The following is a 15,688-nucleotide window of genomic DNA, read 5'->3' as shown; positions in this document are numbered from 1 at the left end:
ACTTCTCTCTCTGATCGGTTTCTATTAGGAGTTTCAGAGGCCTCCCCCAGCAGAGGTGTGCAGTACTGATTATTCGCTAATGAAAACACAACTTCCATCCAATTCTACCTAGCCCAGAAGGGAGCATGATAACGGGACATGAGTCCTTATCAATTCAGTGAATGGTTTTGAAATGACCCCAGACAGAGAAAGCGGTCGTCACAGGAGTCCCAACGGTGAGGTTATGGCCACTTTGCGATCAGAGAGAAGCTAGGTGTAGGTTCAATAAACTGGAACAAATGCATTTCCCTCTCCAATTAGGCTAAACCACTATCCAGAGTCACACTATGGACACACTGGCATCTTTCATCTTCATGGACACTTTGTTTAGCTAAGTCAGCAGCTAAAGCAAGTCATGGGGAGATGAGACCAGTCAGCTTCAATGGGAAGTCTACTACTGTCTGTAGGCACTTAACCTCATAAAAGCACTTTGGCCCAATACGCCTAATTGAAAACAATCTAAGCTTGTCAATAAGCTTCGCTATGGCTCAATATAGGTTTATTACATGTCATAAGAAAAGAGATATCGTGAATAATGGAATGCAATCATGGAATTGGCATGGCATGTCTTATATTTTATATTATTGTGTTGTTTTGTTCTATGTTTTTGATAGTTTCACATTCACATTAGCATATTGCCTGGGTGGGGTTCTTATCCTACAATATATTGTGGGTCAGGATGGGGTTCTGATCCTACAATATATTGTGGGTCAGGGTGGTGTTCTGATCCTACAGTATATTGTGGGTCAGGGTGGTGTTCTGATCCTACAGTATATTGTGGGTCAGGGTGGTGTTCTGATCCTACAGTATATTGTGGGTCAGGGTGGGGTTCTGATCCTACAGTATATTGTGGGTCAGGGTGGTGTTCTGATTTTACAGTATATTGTGGGTCAGGGTGGTGTTCTGATCCTACAGTATATTGTTGGTCAGGGTGGGGTTCTGATCCTACAGTATATTGTGGGTCAGGGTGGTGTTCTCATCCTATAGTATATTGTGGGTCAGGGTGGTGTTCTGATCCTACAGTATATTGTGGGTCAGGGTGGTGTTCTGATCCTACAGTATATTGTGGGTCAGGGTGGTGTTCTGATCCTACAGTATATTGTTGGTCAGGGTGGGGTTCTGATCCTACAATATATTGTGGGTCAGGGTGGTGTTCTGATCCTACAGTATATTGTGGGTCAGGGTGGTGTTCTGATCCTACAGTATATTGTGGGTCAGGGTGGTGTTCTGATCCTACAGTATATTGTGGGTCAGGGTGGTGTTCTGATCCTACAGTATATTGTGGGTCAGGGTGGTGTTCTGATCCTTCAGTATATTGTGGGTCAGGGTGGTGTTCTGATCCTTCAGTATATTGTGGGTCAGGGTGGTGTTCTGATCCTACAGTATATTGTGGGTCAGGGTGGTGTTCTGATCCTACAGTATATTGTGGGTCAGGGTGGTGTTCTGATCCTTCAGTATATTGTGGGTCAGGGTGGTGTTCTGATCCTACCGTGTATTGTAGCCTTTGAGGCAAGTGAAGGGGTTAAACCAAGGCCTCATACCTTTTATAGGGTTAATAAATAGTGTTATGATAAACTGTAAGGTCTCCTCTTTAGGAGACCTCTGTGTGTGATAACACCTGTTCTGAGTGTTGTGCCCTTCAGACACCATCAGAAGGTGGAAACCTCCTACGCTCAGACTCCTCCTGTCTGGGCCCCACCGTGGCTATCTGAGGTTCTGAGAATACCACTGGTTTTCTGAAAACACAAGGCTGCCGCAGACCTGATGAAAACAGCCACCTGTCAGAAGATGCTTAGACTCGTTCACCTTGTTATGACCCTATACTTGTGATGAAAGGTCAAGTTTCGGTCAAACCCACTTCTGAGCTTTTAATTGCTGACAAGATGGTTGCTGCTGTCAGGGGGAAGTTAGATTTATTAAAATGTTGTTGCCAGGGAAACTCACGCAAGGGGGACTGGGGAGGCTATATGAGTTACAGGATATCTTAGACATTTTACAGAACCTGGGGAGAGCTACCATATACCCTATTCTGTACCAACTTTCTGCCTACAATTGTATTACTAAATGATCATTTTAATACTTAAACAAAGATTATGTTTAATTTCTATTACTAATGTATTTTTGTTAATTATATAGACCTGATTATCTGTTGAAGAAATTGACCAACACAAGGAAGACTCGAATGGATTTCAATTGCTTTTTCATTATACCTATGATGAAAATATCAATACAAGTAGTCATCTGTCAGAATATTATTTTCCTATTACTTTGATGAATAGTGTTTACATTTACATTTAAGTCATTTAGTTGCTCTCTAGGTTTCTTCCTAGATTTTGGGCCTTTCTATGGAGTTTTTCCTAGCCAATGTGCTTCAACACCTGCATTGCTTGCTGTTTGGGGTTTTAGGCTGGGTTTCTGTACAGCACTTTGAGATATCAGCTGATGTACGAAGGGCTATATAAATACATTTGATTTGATTTAGGAGTAGCAGACCCAGGCGACACACACACTTCCAATATCAACCAAAATGCCTGAGCTCTGATCTTCAAATGTAGCCAGGAGAGCTTCAGCGAGAGAGAGGCCCCAGGGGACACCCTAGGGGACACCCTAGGGGACATGCTGTCCCCCCATGTCCCTCTGATATCAGAAAAAAAGGAGGGAACGCTAACAGTTTGAACATTTTTTATTCATAAAGTTATTTAGCTTTTTGCTTTACGAAACAAATGTTTGCAGATGTCCTACGAATAAACAACAGAACCCTCTCTGCTCAGAGAAGTGATCCACCGACCAAACCCTTCTCTGGAAAAGAGACTCTCCTTGTCCAATCACGGCCTCTCCAGATTCACAAGGTGTCGCCCATTTTCTGTATGTTACATTCTTTTAAGTGCATTAGTAGACAATGTCACTGCTTGAATTAATGTGCAATGGCTGGAACTACGGTCAATTCAAAAAGACATTTACATTGCTGCTATGAACCACAATAACTGTCTGTGTTGAAGGTCCTCACATGAGCTAGCATCAGAATCTGAAATGAGCCAATCATGACACAGGAAGTCTCCTTTCAATCCACGCCCATCATAAACAGACTATGACCTTTACCAACATCATCATCATCTTCTTCGTCATCATCAGGATTAACAAGACTCTTTTGTCATACCTGTATTCCACCAGTAAGACAAAAAGGTTAATAGATAAAATGGCTTAAAATAAAGTTTAGTGATTGTGCTTTTAAAACCAAAGTAAAACAAATAAACATTGACACAAAAAAATAACAGTGCATTAGAAAAAGAACAATCCCAAAGTGGCACTTTCTTGGGACAGCTAAATAATATAGCGATTTACAACATGGATGGAAAATGATAAAATAATTATATTTACTGGCATAATAAAATAATAATTCACAAAATAAAATAAAACGAAGAACACAAAGAAAACAAAGTACCACGATGGACGCTATACAAAAGGACATTATGTGTACAGGTATATTTACAAGACAGTCTGCTTGTAGCTCATCTCATTACAGTAACACCTGGCTGTAAGGTCAAGGCTTCCCACAGTGCTTGCCGAGGCAAGCCAAGTGGATCTTGTCAATACTTGGAGTCCACTGTTACTCCCTATTGCCTTGGAATAAAACATTACATACTACTGGCTATTTTGCTTGGCATTTTTTTTTCTTGTTTAAAATGGACATAGAAAACGATAAACTAGAAAAACAATTGGTATTTTTTCCAGATGTATTGAAACACAATTGATGTACAGTATTTTTCAGCAAACATGATGGTGAGATACTGAGATATTTAAAAGGGCAGAGGAACGATCACAGCATTCCTCTTCTTGGAAACTTAATTCTGGACAGTACTTCCTGTTCTTCCCGTCTAGTACTTCAGCTCTCCACCATCTGGGGAAAGACACAACAAAACAGACATTTCAGCAAGGATACAAATATACACACAGCATGTAATATAAGCCATTGCTCAGTAACCTACCAATACTAAATCTGCGGTAACACCGAGTTAGCCAGTCGGCAAGTGTTGTACCTCTAAGTCATCGTCTCCCGGCTGGAAGGCTCCCAAGGTGTTGAGGCCCATGTCGTTAGGGTTCCTGCGGGCCCCTGCCCCCCCCTCTCCACTCCGCCGCCCCCCTGAGCCCCGGGAGGACATAGAGCTGGGGGATCTGGGGTCAATGTCTCGGGGACTGTGGACCGTGGGGAAGGAGGGGCGGCTGTAGGGCAGGATGTCCTCTGGCCCTGGGACAAAAGAGGAGAGAAGACACACTGAGAACTCATGTCCTTCAATACAATGCATACAGCTATTCACAATCTAAAGTTGTACTGTCAGAGCGGCATGTCTACAGAGCAGAAAGAACAATATACTGCTCGGTTAAATGTCATTAGTTCCATGTCCCTAGGTGTTCTCTGTACCTGGGTGTTGGCGTGCCTTGGTGCTGCCCCCCTCCTGTTTGTTCCCTTTCCCTGCACGGGGGATCTTCTGTCTGTCCTGGGTCTCCCGGCGCTCAGAGGAGCTGGTACGGGGGTCCGATCCCTCCCGTTGCCGGTACCCTCCTCCTGAGCCCCCTCTCCTGTCCCTGCCCTCGCCTGCCTTGGGGGACATCACCCCCCGGGTCTCCAGGGCTGTCTTGGGGGGGTGTGTGGGGGACTTGAGCCCCGCTGGAGGGGGGATGGGAGGGGGGGGCAGATCTGGAAGATAAAGACAGGCAGAGGAGGACATTAGATACTCAGTAAAAAACTCATGTTAGGGTGTGTGATATAAGAGCCGTTAGAGCCATAAGGGCCATTAGAGCCTAGCCATTAGAGCCTATCAATTAGAGCCTAGCCATAAGAGCTATTAGAGCCTAGCCATTAGAGCCTAGCCATTAGAGCCTACCCATAAGAGCTATTAGAGCCTAGCCATTAGAGCCTAGCCATAAGAGCCTAGCCATAAGAGCTATTAGAGGCTAGCCATTAGAGCCTATCAATTAGAGCCTAGCCATAAGAGCTATTAGAGCCTAGCCATTAGAGCCTAGCCATAAGAGCCTAGCCATAAGAGCTATTAGAGGCTAGCCATTAGAGCCTAGCCATTAGAGCCTACCCATAAGAGCTATTAGAGCCTAGCCATTAGAGCCTAGCCATTAGAGCCTAGCCATAATAGCTATTAGAGCCTAGCCATAATAGCTATTAGAGCCTAGCCATTAGAGACTGGCCATTAGAGACTAGCCATTAGAGCCGTTAGAGCCATAAGAGCTATTAGAACCTAGCCCTTAGAGACTAGCCATTAGAGCCTAGCCATTAGAGCCTAGCCATAAGAGCTATTAGAGCCTAGCCATTAGAGACTGGCCATTAGAGACTAGCCATTAGAGCCGTTAGAGCCATAAGAGCTATTAGAACCTAGCCCTTAGAGACTAGCCATTAGAGCCTAGCCATTAGAGCCTAGCCATAAGAGCTATTAGAGCCTAGCCATTAGAACCTAGCCATTAGAGCCTAGCCATAAGAGCTATTAGAACCTAGCCCTTAGAGACTAGCCATTAGAGCCTAGCCATTAGAGCCTAGCCATAAGAGCTATTAGAGCCTAGCCATTAGAGCCGTTAGAGCCATAAGAGCTATTAGAGCCGTTAGAGCCATAAAAGCCATTAGAGACTACCCGTTAGAGCTACCAGCTAACATACTGTACATTAACGATCACTCAGTTGTCTTGCACCTGCAAGGTGAGACCAAAAAAAGCTATACTATGTTCACACAACCTGACCAGGTGGAAGTACTCTGGAATTTATTGTGTTTACACAACCTGGCTGAGCGGAAGTACTCTGGAATTTACTGTGTACAACCTGGCTGAGCGGAAGTACTCTGGAATTTACTGTGTTTACACAACCTGGCTGAACGGAAGTACTCTGGAATTTCCTGTGTTTACACAACCTGACCAAGTGGAAGTACTCAGGACTAAACTGTGTACACACAATATGGCCAAGTGAGAGTACTCTGGACTGAACTGTGTACACACAACCTGGCCAAGTGGAAGTACTCTGGACTGAACTGTGTACACACAACCTGGCCATGTGGAAGTACTCTGGACAGAACTGTGTACACACAGTCTGGCCAAGTAGAAATGGACGGACTCCTGACTATAGTGTGTACACACAGCCAGGCCAAGTGGAAGTACTCTGGACTGAGACGACAGAGAGGGGAGATAGTGTGGAGATAAGGTGGAATAGCAGGAAGATAGGGATACATGGAATATGGAGGAAGGGAGAGAGGAGTGAAGGGAAAGAGATGAGAGAGGAGAGGAAGGGGAGATAAAGAAGACAGACAAGAGAAGGAGGAGAGAGAGAGAGATGGAGGAGTGAGAGAGAGAGATGGAGGAGAGAGAGAGAGATGGAGGAGAGAGAGAGAGAGAGAGAGAGAGAGAGAGAGAGAGAGAGAGAGAGAGAGAGAGAGAGAGATGGAGGAGAGAGAGAGAGATGGAGGAGAGAGAGAGATGGAGAGAGAGAGAGAGAGAGAGAGAGAGAGAGAGAGAGAGAGAGAGAGAGAGAGAGAGAGAGAGAGAGAGAGAGAGATGGAGGAGAGAGAGAGAGATGGAGGAGAGAGAGAGATGGAGGAGAGAGAGAGAGAGAGAGAGAGAGAGAGAGAGAGAGAGAGAGAGAGAGAGAGAGAGAGAGAGAGAGAGAGAGAGAGATGGAGGAGAGAGAGAGAGATGGAGGAGAGAGAGAGATGGAGGAGAGAGAGAGAGATGGAGGAGAGAGAGAGATGGAGGAGAGATATGGAGGAGAGAGAGAGAGATGGAGGAGAGATATGGAGGAGAGAGAGAGATGGAGGAGAGAGAGAGAGATGGAGGAGAGATATGGAGGAGAGAGAGATGGAGGACAAAGAGAGATGGAGGAGAGAGAGAGATGGAGGATAGAGAAATGGAGGAGAGAGAGATGGAGTAGAGAGAGAGATGGAGGACAAAGAGAGATGGAGGAGAGAGAGAGATGGAGGATAGAGAAATGGAGGAGAGAGAGATGGAGTAGAGAGAGAGAGATGGAGGAGAGAGAGAGATGGAGGAGAGAGAGAGATGGAGGAGAGAGAGAGATGGTGGAGAGATATGGAGGAGAGAGAGATGGAGGACAAAGAGAGATGGAGGAGAGAGAGAGAGATGGAGGAGTGAGAGAGAGAGATGGAGGAGAGAGAGAGATGGAGGGAGAGAGAGAGAGAGAGAGAGAGAGAGAGAGAGAGAGAGAGAGAGAGAGAGAGAGATGGAGGAGAGAGAGAGAGATGGAGGAGAGAGAGAGATGGAGGAGAGAGAGAGATGAGAGAGAGAGAGAGAGAGAGAGAGAGAGAGAGAGAGAGAGAGAGAGAGAGAGAGAGAGATGGAGGAGAGAGAGAGAGATGGAGGAGAGAGAGAGAGGAGAGGAGAGAGAGAGAGAGAGAGAGAGAGAGAGAGAGAGAGAGAGAGAGAGAGAGAGAGAGAGAGAGATGGAGGAGAGAGAGAGAGATGGAGGAGAGAGAGAGATGGAGGAGAGAGAGAGATGGAGGAGAGAGAGATGGAGGAGAGATATGGAGGAGAGAGAGAGAGATGGAGGAGAGATATGGAGGAGAGAGAGAGATGGAGGAGAGAGAGAGATGGAGGAGAGATATGGAGGAGAGAGAGATGGAGGACAAAGAGAGATGGAGGAGAGAGAGAGATGGAGGATAGAGAAATGGAGGAGAGAGAGATGGAGTAGAGAGAGATGGAGGACAAAGAGAGATGGAGGAGAGAGAGAGATGGAGGATAGAGAAATGGAGGAGAGAGAGATGGAGTAGAGAGAGAGAGATGGAGGAGAGAGAGAGATGGAGGAGAGAGAGAGATGGAGGAGAGAGAGAGATGGTGGAGAGATATGGAGGAGAGAGAGATGGAGGACAAAGAGAGATGGAGGAGAGAGAGAGATGGAGGATAGAGAAATGGAGGAGAGAGAGATGGAGTAGAGAGAGAGAGAGATGGAGGAGAGAGAGAGATGGAGGAGAGAGAAATGGAGGAGAGAGAGATGGAGGAGAGAGATGGAGGAGAGAGAGAGATGGAGGAGAGAGAGAGAGATGGAGGAAAGAGAGAGAGATGGAGGAGAGAGAGAGAATTGGAGGAAAGAGAGAGAGAGATGGAGGAGAGAGAGAGATGGAGGAGAGAGAGAGAATTGGAGAGAGAGATGGAGGAGAGAGAGAGATGGAGGAGAGAGAGAGAGAGATGGAGGACAAAGAGAGAGATGGATGAGAGAGATGGAGGAGAGAGAAATGGAGGAGAGAGAGATGGAGTAGAGAGAGAGATGGAGGAGAGAGAGAGATGGATGAGAGAGAGATGGAGGAGAGATAAATGGAGGAGAGAGAGAGATGGAGGAGAGAGAGATTGAGGAGAGAGAGAGAGATGGAGGAGAGAGAGAGAAATGGAGGAGAAAGAGAGATGGAGGAGAGAGAGATGGAGGAGAGAGAGAGATGGAGGAGAGAGAGATTGAGGAGAGAGAGAGAGAGAAATGGAGGAGAGAGAGAGAAATGGAGGAGAGAGAGATGGAAGAGAAAGAGAGATGGAGTACAGAGAGATGGAGGAGAGAGATGGATGAGAGAGATGGAGGAGAGAGTGATGGAGGAGTGAGAGAGAGAGATGGAGGAGAGAGAGAGAGATGGAGGAGAGTGAGAGGGAGATGGAGGAGAGAGAGAGAGAGAGATGGAGGAGAGTGAGAGAGAGATGGAGGAGAGAGAGAGAGAGATGGAGGAGAGAGAGAGAGAGAGATGGAGGAGAGTGAGAGAGAGAGATGGAGGAGAGAGAGAGAGATGGAGGAGAGAGAGAGATTGAGGAGAGAGAGAGATGGAGGAGAGAGAGAGATGGAGGAGAAAGAGATGGAGGAGAGAGGGAGAGAGATGGAGGAAAGAGAGAGAGATGGAGGAGAGAGAGAGAGATGGAGGAGAGAGAGAGATGGAGGAGAGAGAGGGAGATGGAGGAGAGAGAGGGAGATGGAGGAGAGAGAGGGAGATGGAGGAGAGAGAGGGAGATGGAGGAGAGAGAGAGATGGAGGAGATAGAGGGAGATGGAGGAGTGAGAGAGATGGAGGAGTGAGAGAGAGATGGAGGAGATAGAGGGAGATGGAGGAGAGAGATGGAGATGGAGGAGAGAGAGAGATGGAGGAGAGAGATGGAGATGGAGGAGAGAGAGATGGAGGAGATAGAGGGAGATGAAGGAGAGAGATGGAGATGGAGGAGAGAGAGAGATGGAGGAGAGAGATGGAGATGGAGGAGAGAGAGAGAATGAGGCGAGAGAGAGAAATGGAGGAGAAAGAGAGATGGAGGAGAGAGAGATGGAGGAGAGAGCGCGAGATGGAGGAGAGAGAGATGGAGGAGAGAGAGAGAGCGATGGAGGAGAGAGAGAGATGGAGGAGAGAGATGGAGATGGAGGAGAGAGAGATGGAGGAGAGAGAGAGATGGAGGAGAGAGAGAGTTGGAGGAGAGAGAGAGTTGGAGGAGAGAGAGAGATGGAGGAGAGAGAGATAGATGGAGAAGAGAGAGAGAGCGATGGAGGAGAGAGAGGGATGGAGGAGAGAGAGATGGAGGAGAGAGATGGAGATGGAGGAGAGAGAGATGGAGGAGAGAGAGAGATGGAGGAGAGAGAGAGTTGGAGGAGAGAGAGAGTTGGAGGAGAGAGAGAGATGGAGGAGAGAGAGATAGATGGAGAAGAGAGAGAGAGTGATGGAGGAGAGAGAGGGATGGAGGAGAGAGATGGAGATGGAGGAGAGAGAGATGGAGGAGAGAGAGATAGATGGAGGAGAGAGAGATAGATGGAGGAGAGAGAGAGAAATGGAGGAGAAAGAGAGATGGAGGAGAGAGAGATGGAGGAGAGAGAGATGGAGGAGAGAGAGAGATGGAGGAGAGAGAGGGAGATGGAGGAGAGAGAGAGAGAGAGAAATGGAGGAGAGAGAGAGAAATGGAGGAGAGAGAGAGAAATGGAGGAGAGAGAGATGGAAGAGAAAGAGAGATGGAGGAGAGAGAGATGGAGGAGAGAGATGGAGGAGAGAGAGATGGAGGAGTGAGAGAGAGAGATGGAGGAGAGAGAGAGAGATGGAGGAGAGAGAGAGATGGAGGAGAGAGAGAGATGGAGGAGAGAGTGAGATGGAGGAGAGAGAGAGAGATGGAGGAGAGAGAGAGATGGAGGAGAGAGAGAGATGGAGGAGAGAGAGAGAGATGGAGGAGAGAGAGAGAGATGGAGGAGAGAGAGAGATGGAGGAGAGAGAGAGAGATGGAGGAGAGAGAGAGAGATGGAGGAGAGAGAGAGAGATGGAGGAGAGAGAGAGAGATGGAGGAGAGAGAGAGATGGAGGAGAGAGAGATGGAGGAGAGATATGGAGGAGAGAGAGATGGAGGAGAGAGAGAGATGGAGGAGAGAGAGAGATGGAGGAGAGAGAGATGGAGGAGAGAGAGAGATGGAGGAGAGAGAGAGAGATGGAGGAGAGAGAGAGATGGAGGAGAGAGAGAGATGGAGGAGAGAGAGATGGAGGAGAGAGAGATGGAGGAGAGAGAGATGGAGGAGTGAGAGAGAGAGATGGAGGAGAGAGAGAGAGATGGAGGAGAGAGAGAGATGGAGGAGAGAGAGAGATGGAGGAGAGAGAGATGGAGGAGAGAGAGAGAGATGGAGGAGAGAGAGAGAGATGGAGGAGAGAGAGAGATGGAGGAGAGAGAGATGGAGGAGAGAGAGAGATGGAGGAGAGAGTGAGATGGAGGAGTGAGAGAGAGATGGAGGAGAGAGATGGAGATGGAGGAGAGAGATGGAGATGGAGGAGAGTGATGGAGGAGAGAGAGATGGAGGAGAGAGCGCGAGATGGAGGAGAGGGAGATAAAGGAGAGAGAGAGATGGAGGAGAGAGAGAGATGAAGGAGAGAGAGAGATGGAGGAGAGAGATGGAGATGGAGGAGAGAGATGGAGATGGAAGAGAGAGATGTAGATGGAGGAGAGAGAGATGGAGGAGAGAGAGAGATGCAGGAGATAGAGAAATGGAGGAGAGAGAGAGAGATGGAGGAGAAAGAAAGATGGGGGAGTGAGATGGAGATGTAGGAGAGAGAAGGAGATTTAGGAGAGAGAGAGAGATGGAGGAGAGAGATGGAGATGAAGGAGAGAGAGAGATAGAGGGAGGAGAGAGAGAGAGCGATGGAGGAGAGAGCGAGATGGGGAAGAGAGATGGAGGAGAGAGAGAGAATTGGAGGAGAGAGAGATATGGGGGAGTGAGATGGAGATGTAGGAGAGAGATGGAGATGAAGGAGAGAGAGATAGATGGAGGAGAGAGAGAACGATGGAGGAGAGAGAGAGAATTGGAGGAGAGAGAGATAGAGGAGAGAGAGAGAGATGGAGGAGAGCGTGACGATCAGCAGCTGGCTTTCTGACCTGCTCCACTTCCCCTGTCGATGAATCAATGATGTCTGTCCTTGAGCCATTATTCATATGAGCCTGACTGGTGGGCTGCCTGAGTGCTCAAACATCTAGACACACACAGAGACACAGACACACCCGTCCAAGCAAAACAAGCTGCCTGAGAAAAGCCTTCTGTGTTGCTTTCGATCGATGGCTTTTCATCTTTTAATCAGCCTCCCAGTTGAGTGACGGGTCAGCTCTGTCGGCCGGCACGGCCCATAATCCACACAGGATAACAAAGTTAATAAACATAGCAATCAGCCATTCCCACCGCTCACACCTACCATCCCATTGCTGCTCACACCCAATAGTGTTCACAGTCAGCATCCCAATGTCGCTCACACCCAGCATCCCAATGTCGCTCACACCCAGCATCCCGATGCTGATTAGACCCAGCTTCCCAATGTCGCTCACACCCAGCATCCCGATGCTGATTAGACCCAGCTTCCCAATGTCGCTCACACCCAGCATCCCAATGCCGCTCACACCCAGCATCCCAATGTCGCTCACACCCAGCATCCCAATACCTATTACACCCAGCATCCCAATGCCTATTACACTCAGCATCCTTATGCAGCTCACACCCAGCATCCCGATGCTGATTACACCCAGCATCCCAATGCCTATTACACCCAGCATCCCAATGCCTATTACACCCAGCATCCCAATGCTGATTAGACCCAGCTTCCCAATGTCCCTCACACCCAGCATCCCAATGCCGCTCATACCCAGCATCCCAATGTCGCTCACACCCAGCATCCCAATACCTATTACACCCAGCATCCCAATGTCGCTCACACCCAGCATCCCAATACCTATTACACCCAGCATCCCAATACCTATTACACCCAGCATCCCAATGCCTATTACACCCAGCATCCCAATACCTATTACACCCAGCATCCCAATATCTATTATACCCAGCATCCCAATACCTATTACACCCAGCATCCCAATATCTATTATACCCAGCATCCCTATGCCACTCACACCCAGCATCCCAATGTCCATCATGGTATGCTGTGAGTTGAATCACACTGTAGGAACTTTTTACATTCTCGGGGTCGAAAGGTGTTGCCATTGCGTTTTTACTATGGAGCTTTGGTTGAATCAGGAAGGTCTAATACACACATCCCCAAAACGAATTTCAACGCCATACAACTCTCCTTCCGTGGCCTCCAACTGCTCTTCCAGGCTAGTAAAACTAAATGAACGCTCTTCAACTGATCGCTGCCCGCACCCGCACACACCCGACTAGCTTCACTACTCTGGACGTGTATATATATGTGGACAACTACAAATACCTAGGTGTCTGGCTAGACTGTAAACTCTCCTTCCAGACTCATATTAATCATCTCCAATCCAAAATTAAATCTAGAATCAGCTTCCTATTTCGCAACAAAGCCTCCTTCACTCATGCTGCCAAACATACCCTCGTAAAACTGACGATCCAAAGCCAACACCTCGTTTGGCCACCGTTCCTTCCAGTTCTCTGCTGCCAATGACTGGAACGAATTTCAAAAATCACTGAAGTTGGAAACTTATATCTTCCTCACTAACTTCAAGCGTCAGCTGTCAGAGCAGCTTACCGATCGCTGCAGCTGTACACAGCACATCTGTAAATAGCCCATCCAACCAACTACCTACCTCATCCCAATAATTTTTTTTTTTTTTTTTCTGCTCTTTTGCACACCGGTATTTCTACCTGCACATCCTCATCTGCACATCTATCACTCCAGTGTAAATGCTAAACTGAAATTACTTTGTCACTATTGGCCTATTAATTGCCTTACTTCCTTACCTACCTACTTCATTTGCACACACTGTATACAGATTTTCCTATTGTGTTTGTTTATCCCATGTGTAACTCTGTGTTGTTGTTTGTGTCGCACTGCTTTCCTTTATCTTGGCCAGGTCGCAGATGTAAATGAGAACTTGTTCTCAACTATCCTCCCTGGTTAAATAAAGGTGAAATACAAAAACAACACACCTCCTGAATACACATTGGGTCAGTCGATATCATACGGCAGAAAGTGTCTGCAGTGTCTTTTATGTCTCCCTGCCTCCTACCTCAGTCAGGATCCGATCAATGCCACTGTCTATGAGATATAGCCCCCTACAGGAGGAGGAGGAGAGGAGAGGACAGCCAGGCAGATTTATGGACACATGGGGGTGAGGACAAAAACCTCTTTTAAGAGTTAAAAAAAACTCTCAGCTCAGAGTAGGTTTTAGGATGACATCAAGACACTGCTCACACAAGCTCTGAGGCAGGAGTAAAATCAACTCATAAAAGTTTAACTCAGCTGGTAATCATGATCGAAGTACCGCAAAGGAAAGATATAGTGATGACGCTCAATGACCAAGTTGCAAATGTTGGGGAATAACAAATCCCGATGAGGCTTCGGCAGCTGTGAACACTATAGACGCGTGAGACAACCACAGAGAAAGGGACTTTACATCAAATGTTGCAATGCTCAAAAAGTTGGATAAAATCTTTGCCTGACACGATCACTTTGCCTAATTCTTGATTAATATGTTGGCATGTATAACCTTTTTTAACCAATGTGATAGGTTAAGGCTTGCTAGTACAGAACTGATCCGGCTGATCTTAGTTTTGAAGTGTGAGGTGCCCTTGAGGCCAACAATAGCAGGAGATTGTATTACTGTAGATGATATCTGGAAATGTGCATGTACCAATCTACAGTAGCTAGCCCCAATTCTGCCTTGTGCTCTGATATCTGATTCACTGATTTCTGCTCTTGTAAAAGCCTGGGTTTTCTGCACTTATTACCTAAAATGTATCAATTGAAAGTGTGGGTTCACAGCTCCAATCCAGATGTGTTGGTCATTACTGAGATGTGGTTAATGAAAGTGTGGGTTCACAGATCCAATCCAGATGTGTTGGTCATTACTGAGACGTGGTTAATGAAAGTGTGGGTTCACAGATCCAATCCAGATGTGTTGGTCATTACTGAGATGTGGTTAATGAAAGTGTGGGTTCACAGATTCAATCCAGATGTGTTGGTCATTACTGAGATGTGGTTAAGAAAGAGTGTTTTGAACACTGCTGTTAACCTTTCTGGTTATAAACTTTTTTGGCAAGACAGATCTTCCAAAGGTTGTGGAGTGGCAATCTTTACCAAGGATCACCTTCAGTGTTCGGTTGTCTCCACCAAGTCTGTCCCCAAACAATTTGATTAGCTGGTTATAAGCATTAAACTTTCAAATAGGTCTTTTTTGACTATTGCTGGGTGTTATCGTCTACCATCAGCACCGGCTTGTACTCGAAATGCTCTAAGCTCTCTCCTGGCCGCTTACACTAAGTCTGAATTTGTCCTGCTAGGTGATCTAAACTGGGACATGCTTAAACCAGTTGACCAAGTCCTAAAGCAATGGGACTCCCTAAATATTTCTCAGACTTTTACCAATCCCACAAGGTATGACTCCAAGCACCCAGAAAAACGCTAAACTCCTTGATGTTATCCTCACAAATAATCCTGATAGGTATCAGTCTGGTGTTTTCTGTAAAGACCTTAGTGATCACTGTTTTACAGCCTGTGTTTGTTAAGGATTGCTCATTGAAATGATCTGTCCTGATTTGTCATAGACGCTTGCTTAAAAACTTTAATGAGCAAGTCTTTCTTCATTACCTGGCCTCTGTAAATTTATATAGAATCAGCTTGATCCCCCTCTGTCGAAGACACTTCAACCTTGTTTTGATATTTTCTGTGGTATTGTTAACAAACACGACCGCATAAAGAAAAATATAATTAAAAACAGGTTCAGCCCCTGGTTCGACCGTGATCTGGCAGAGTTACTCAATAATAGCATTTGGTGAAAGGCTCAGCACATGCATACTCAAGCTGACTGGCTCTCATTCAGGAAAATGAGAAATAAGCTCACTCAGGCTATCCAGAAGGCCAAAGTTATTTTAAGGAGCAGTTCTCTCTCTGTGGGTCTAACCCAAAGAAGTTCTGTAAAACGATTAACTTCTTGGTGACAGGGTGGATGAATAAGGTGCCCAGAGTAAACTGCCTGCTACTCTGTCCCAGATGCTAATATATGCATATTATTAGTAGTATTGGATATAAAAACACTCTGAAGTTTCTAAAACTGTTTGAATGATGAGTGTAACTGAACTCATATGGCAGGCGAAAACCTGAGAAAAATCCAACCAGGAAGTGGGAAATCTGAGGCTTGTAGTTTTTTAACTCAGCCCCTATTGTAGATACAGTGGGATGTTGGTTATGTTGAACTTCCT

General features: G+C 46.5%; 1 protein-coding gene across 1 annotated transcript in view; it reads right to left on the bottom strand.

Annotated features, from left to right (window-relative positions):
* Positions 1-2,711: 2,711 nt before the first annotated feature.
* The window catches only part of LOC124005266 (roundabout homolog 1-like), a 485,264-nt gene continuing 472,287 nt past the window's right edge, over positions 2,712-15,688 (bottom strand). The window contains 3 exon segments of the mRNA XM_046314363.1: positions 2,712-3,937; positions 4,077-4,285; positions 4,460-4,735. Of these exon segments, the coding sequence (XP_046170319.1) occupies positions 3,923-3,937; positions 4,077-4,285; positions 4,460-4,735 (500 nt within the window). The 3' untranslated portion in view covers positions 2,712-3,922.

This window comes from Oncorhynchus gorbuscha, linkage group LG19 (assembly GCF_021184085.1).
Source record: "Oncorhynchus gorbuscha isolate QuinsamMale2020 ecotype Even-year linkage group LG19, OgorEven_v1.0, whole genome shotgun sequence".
NCBI lineage: Eukaryota > Metazoa > Chordata > Actinopteri > Salmoniformes > Salmonidae > Oncorhynchus > Oncorhynchus gorbuscha.
The sequence above is the reverse complement of the archived record's forward strand: the minus strand, read 5'-3'. Positions and strand labels throughout refer to the sequence as shown.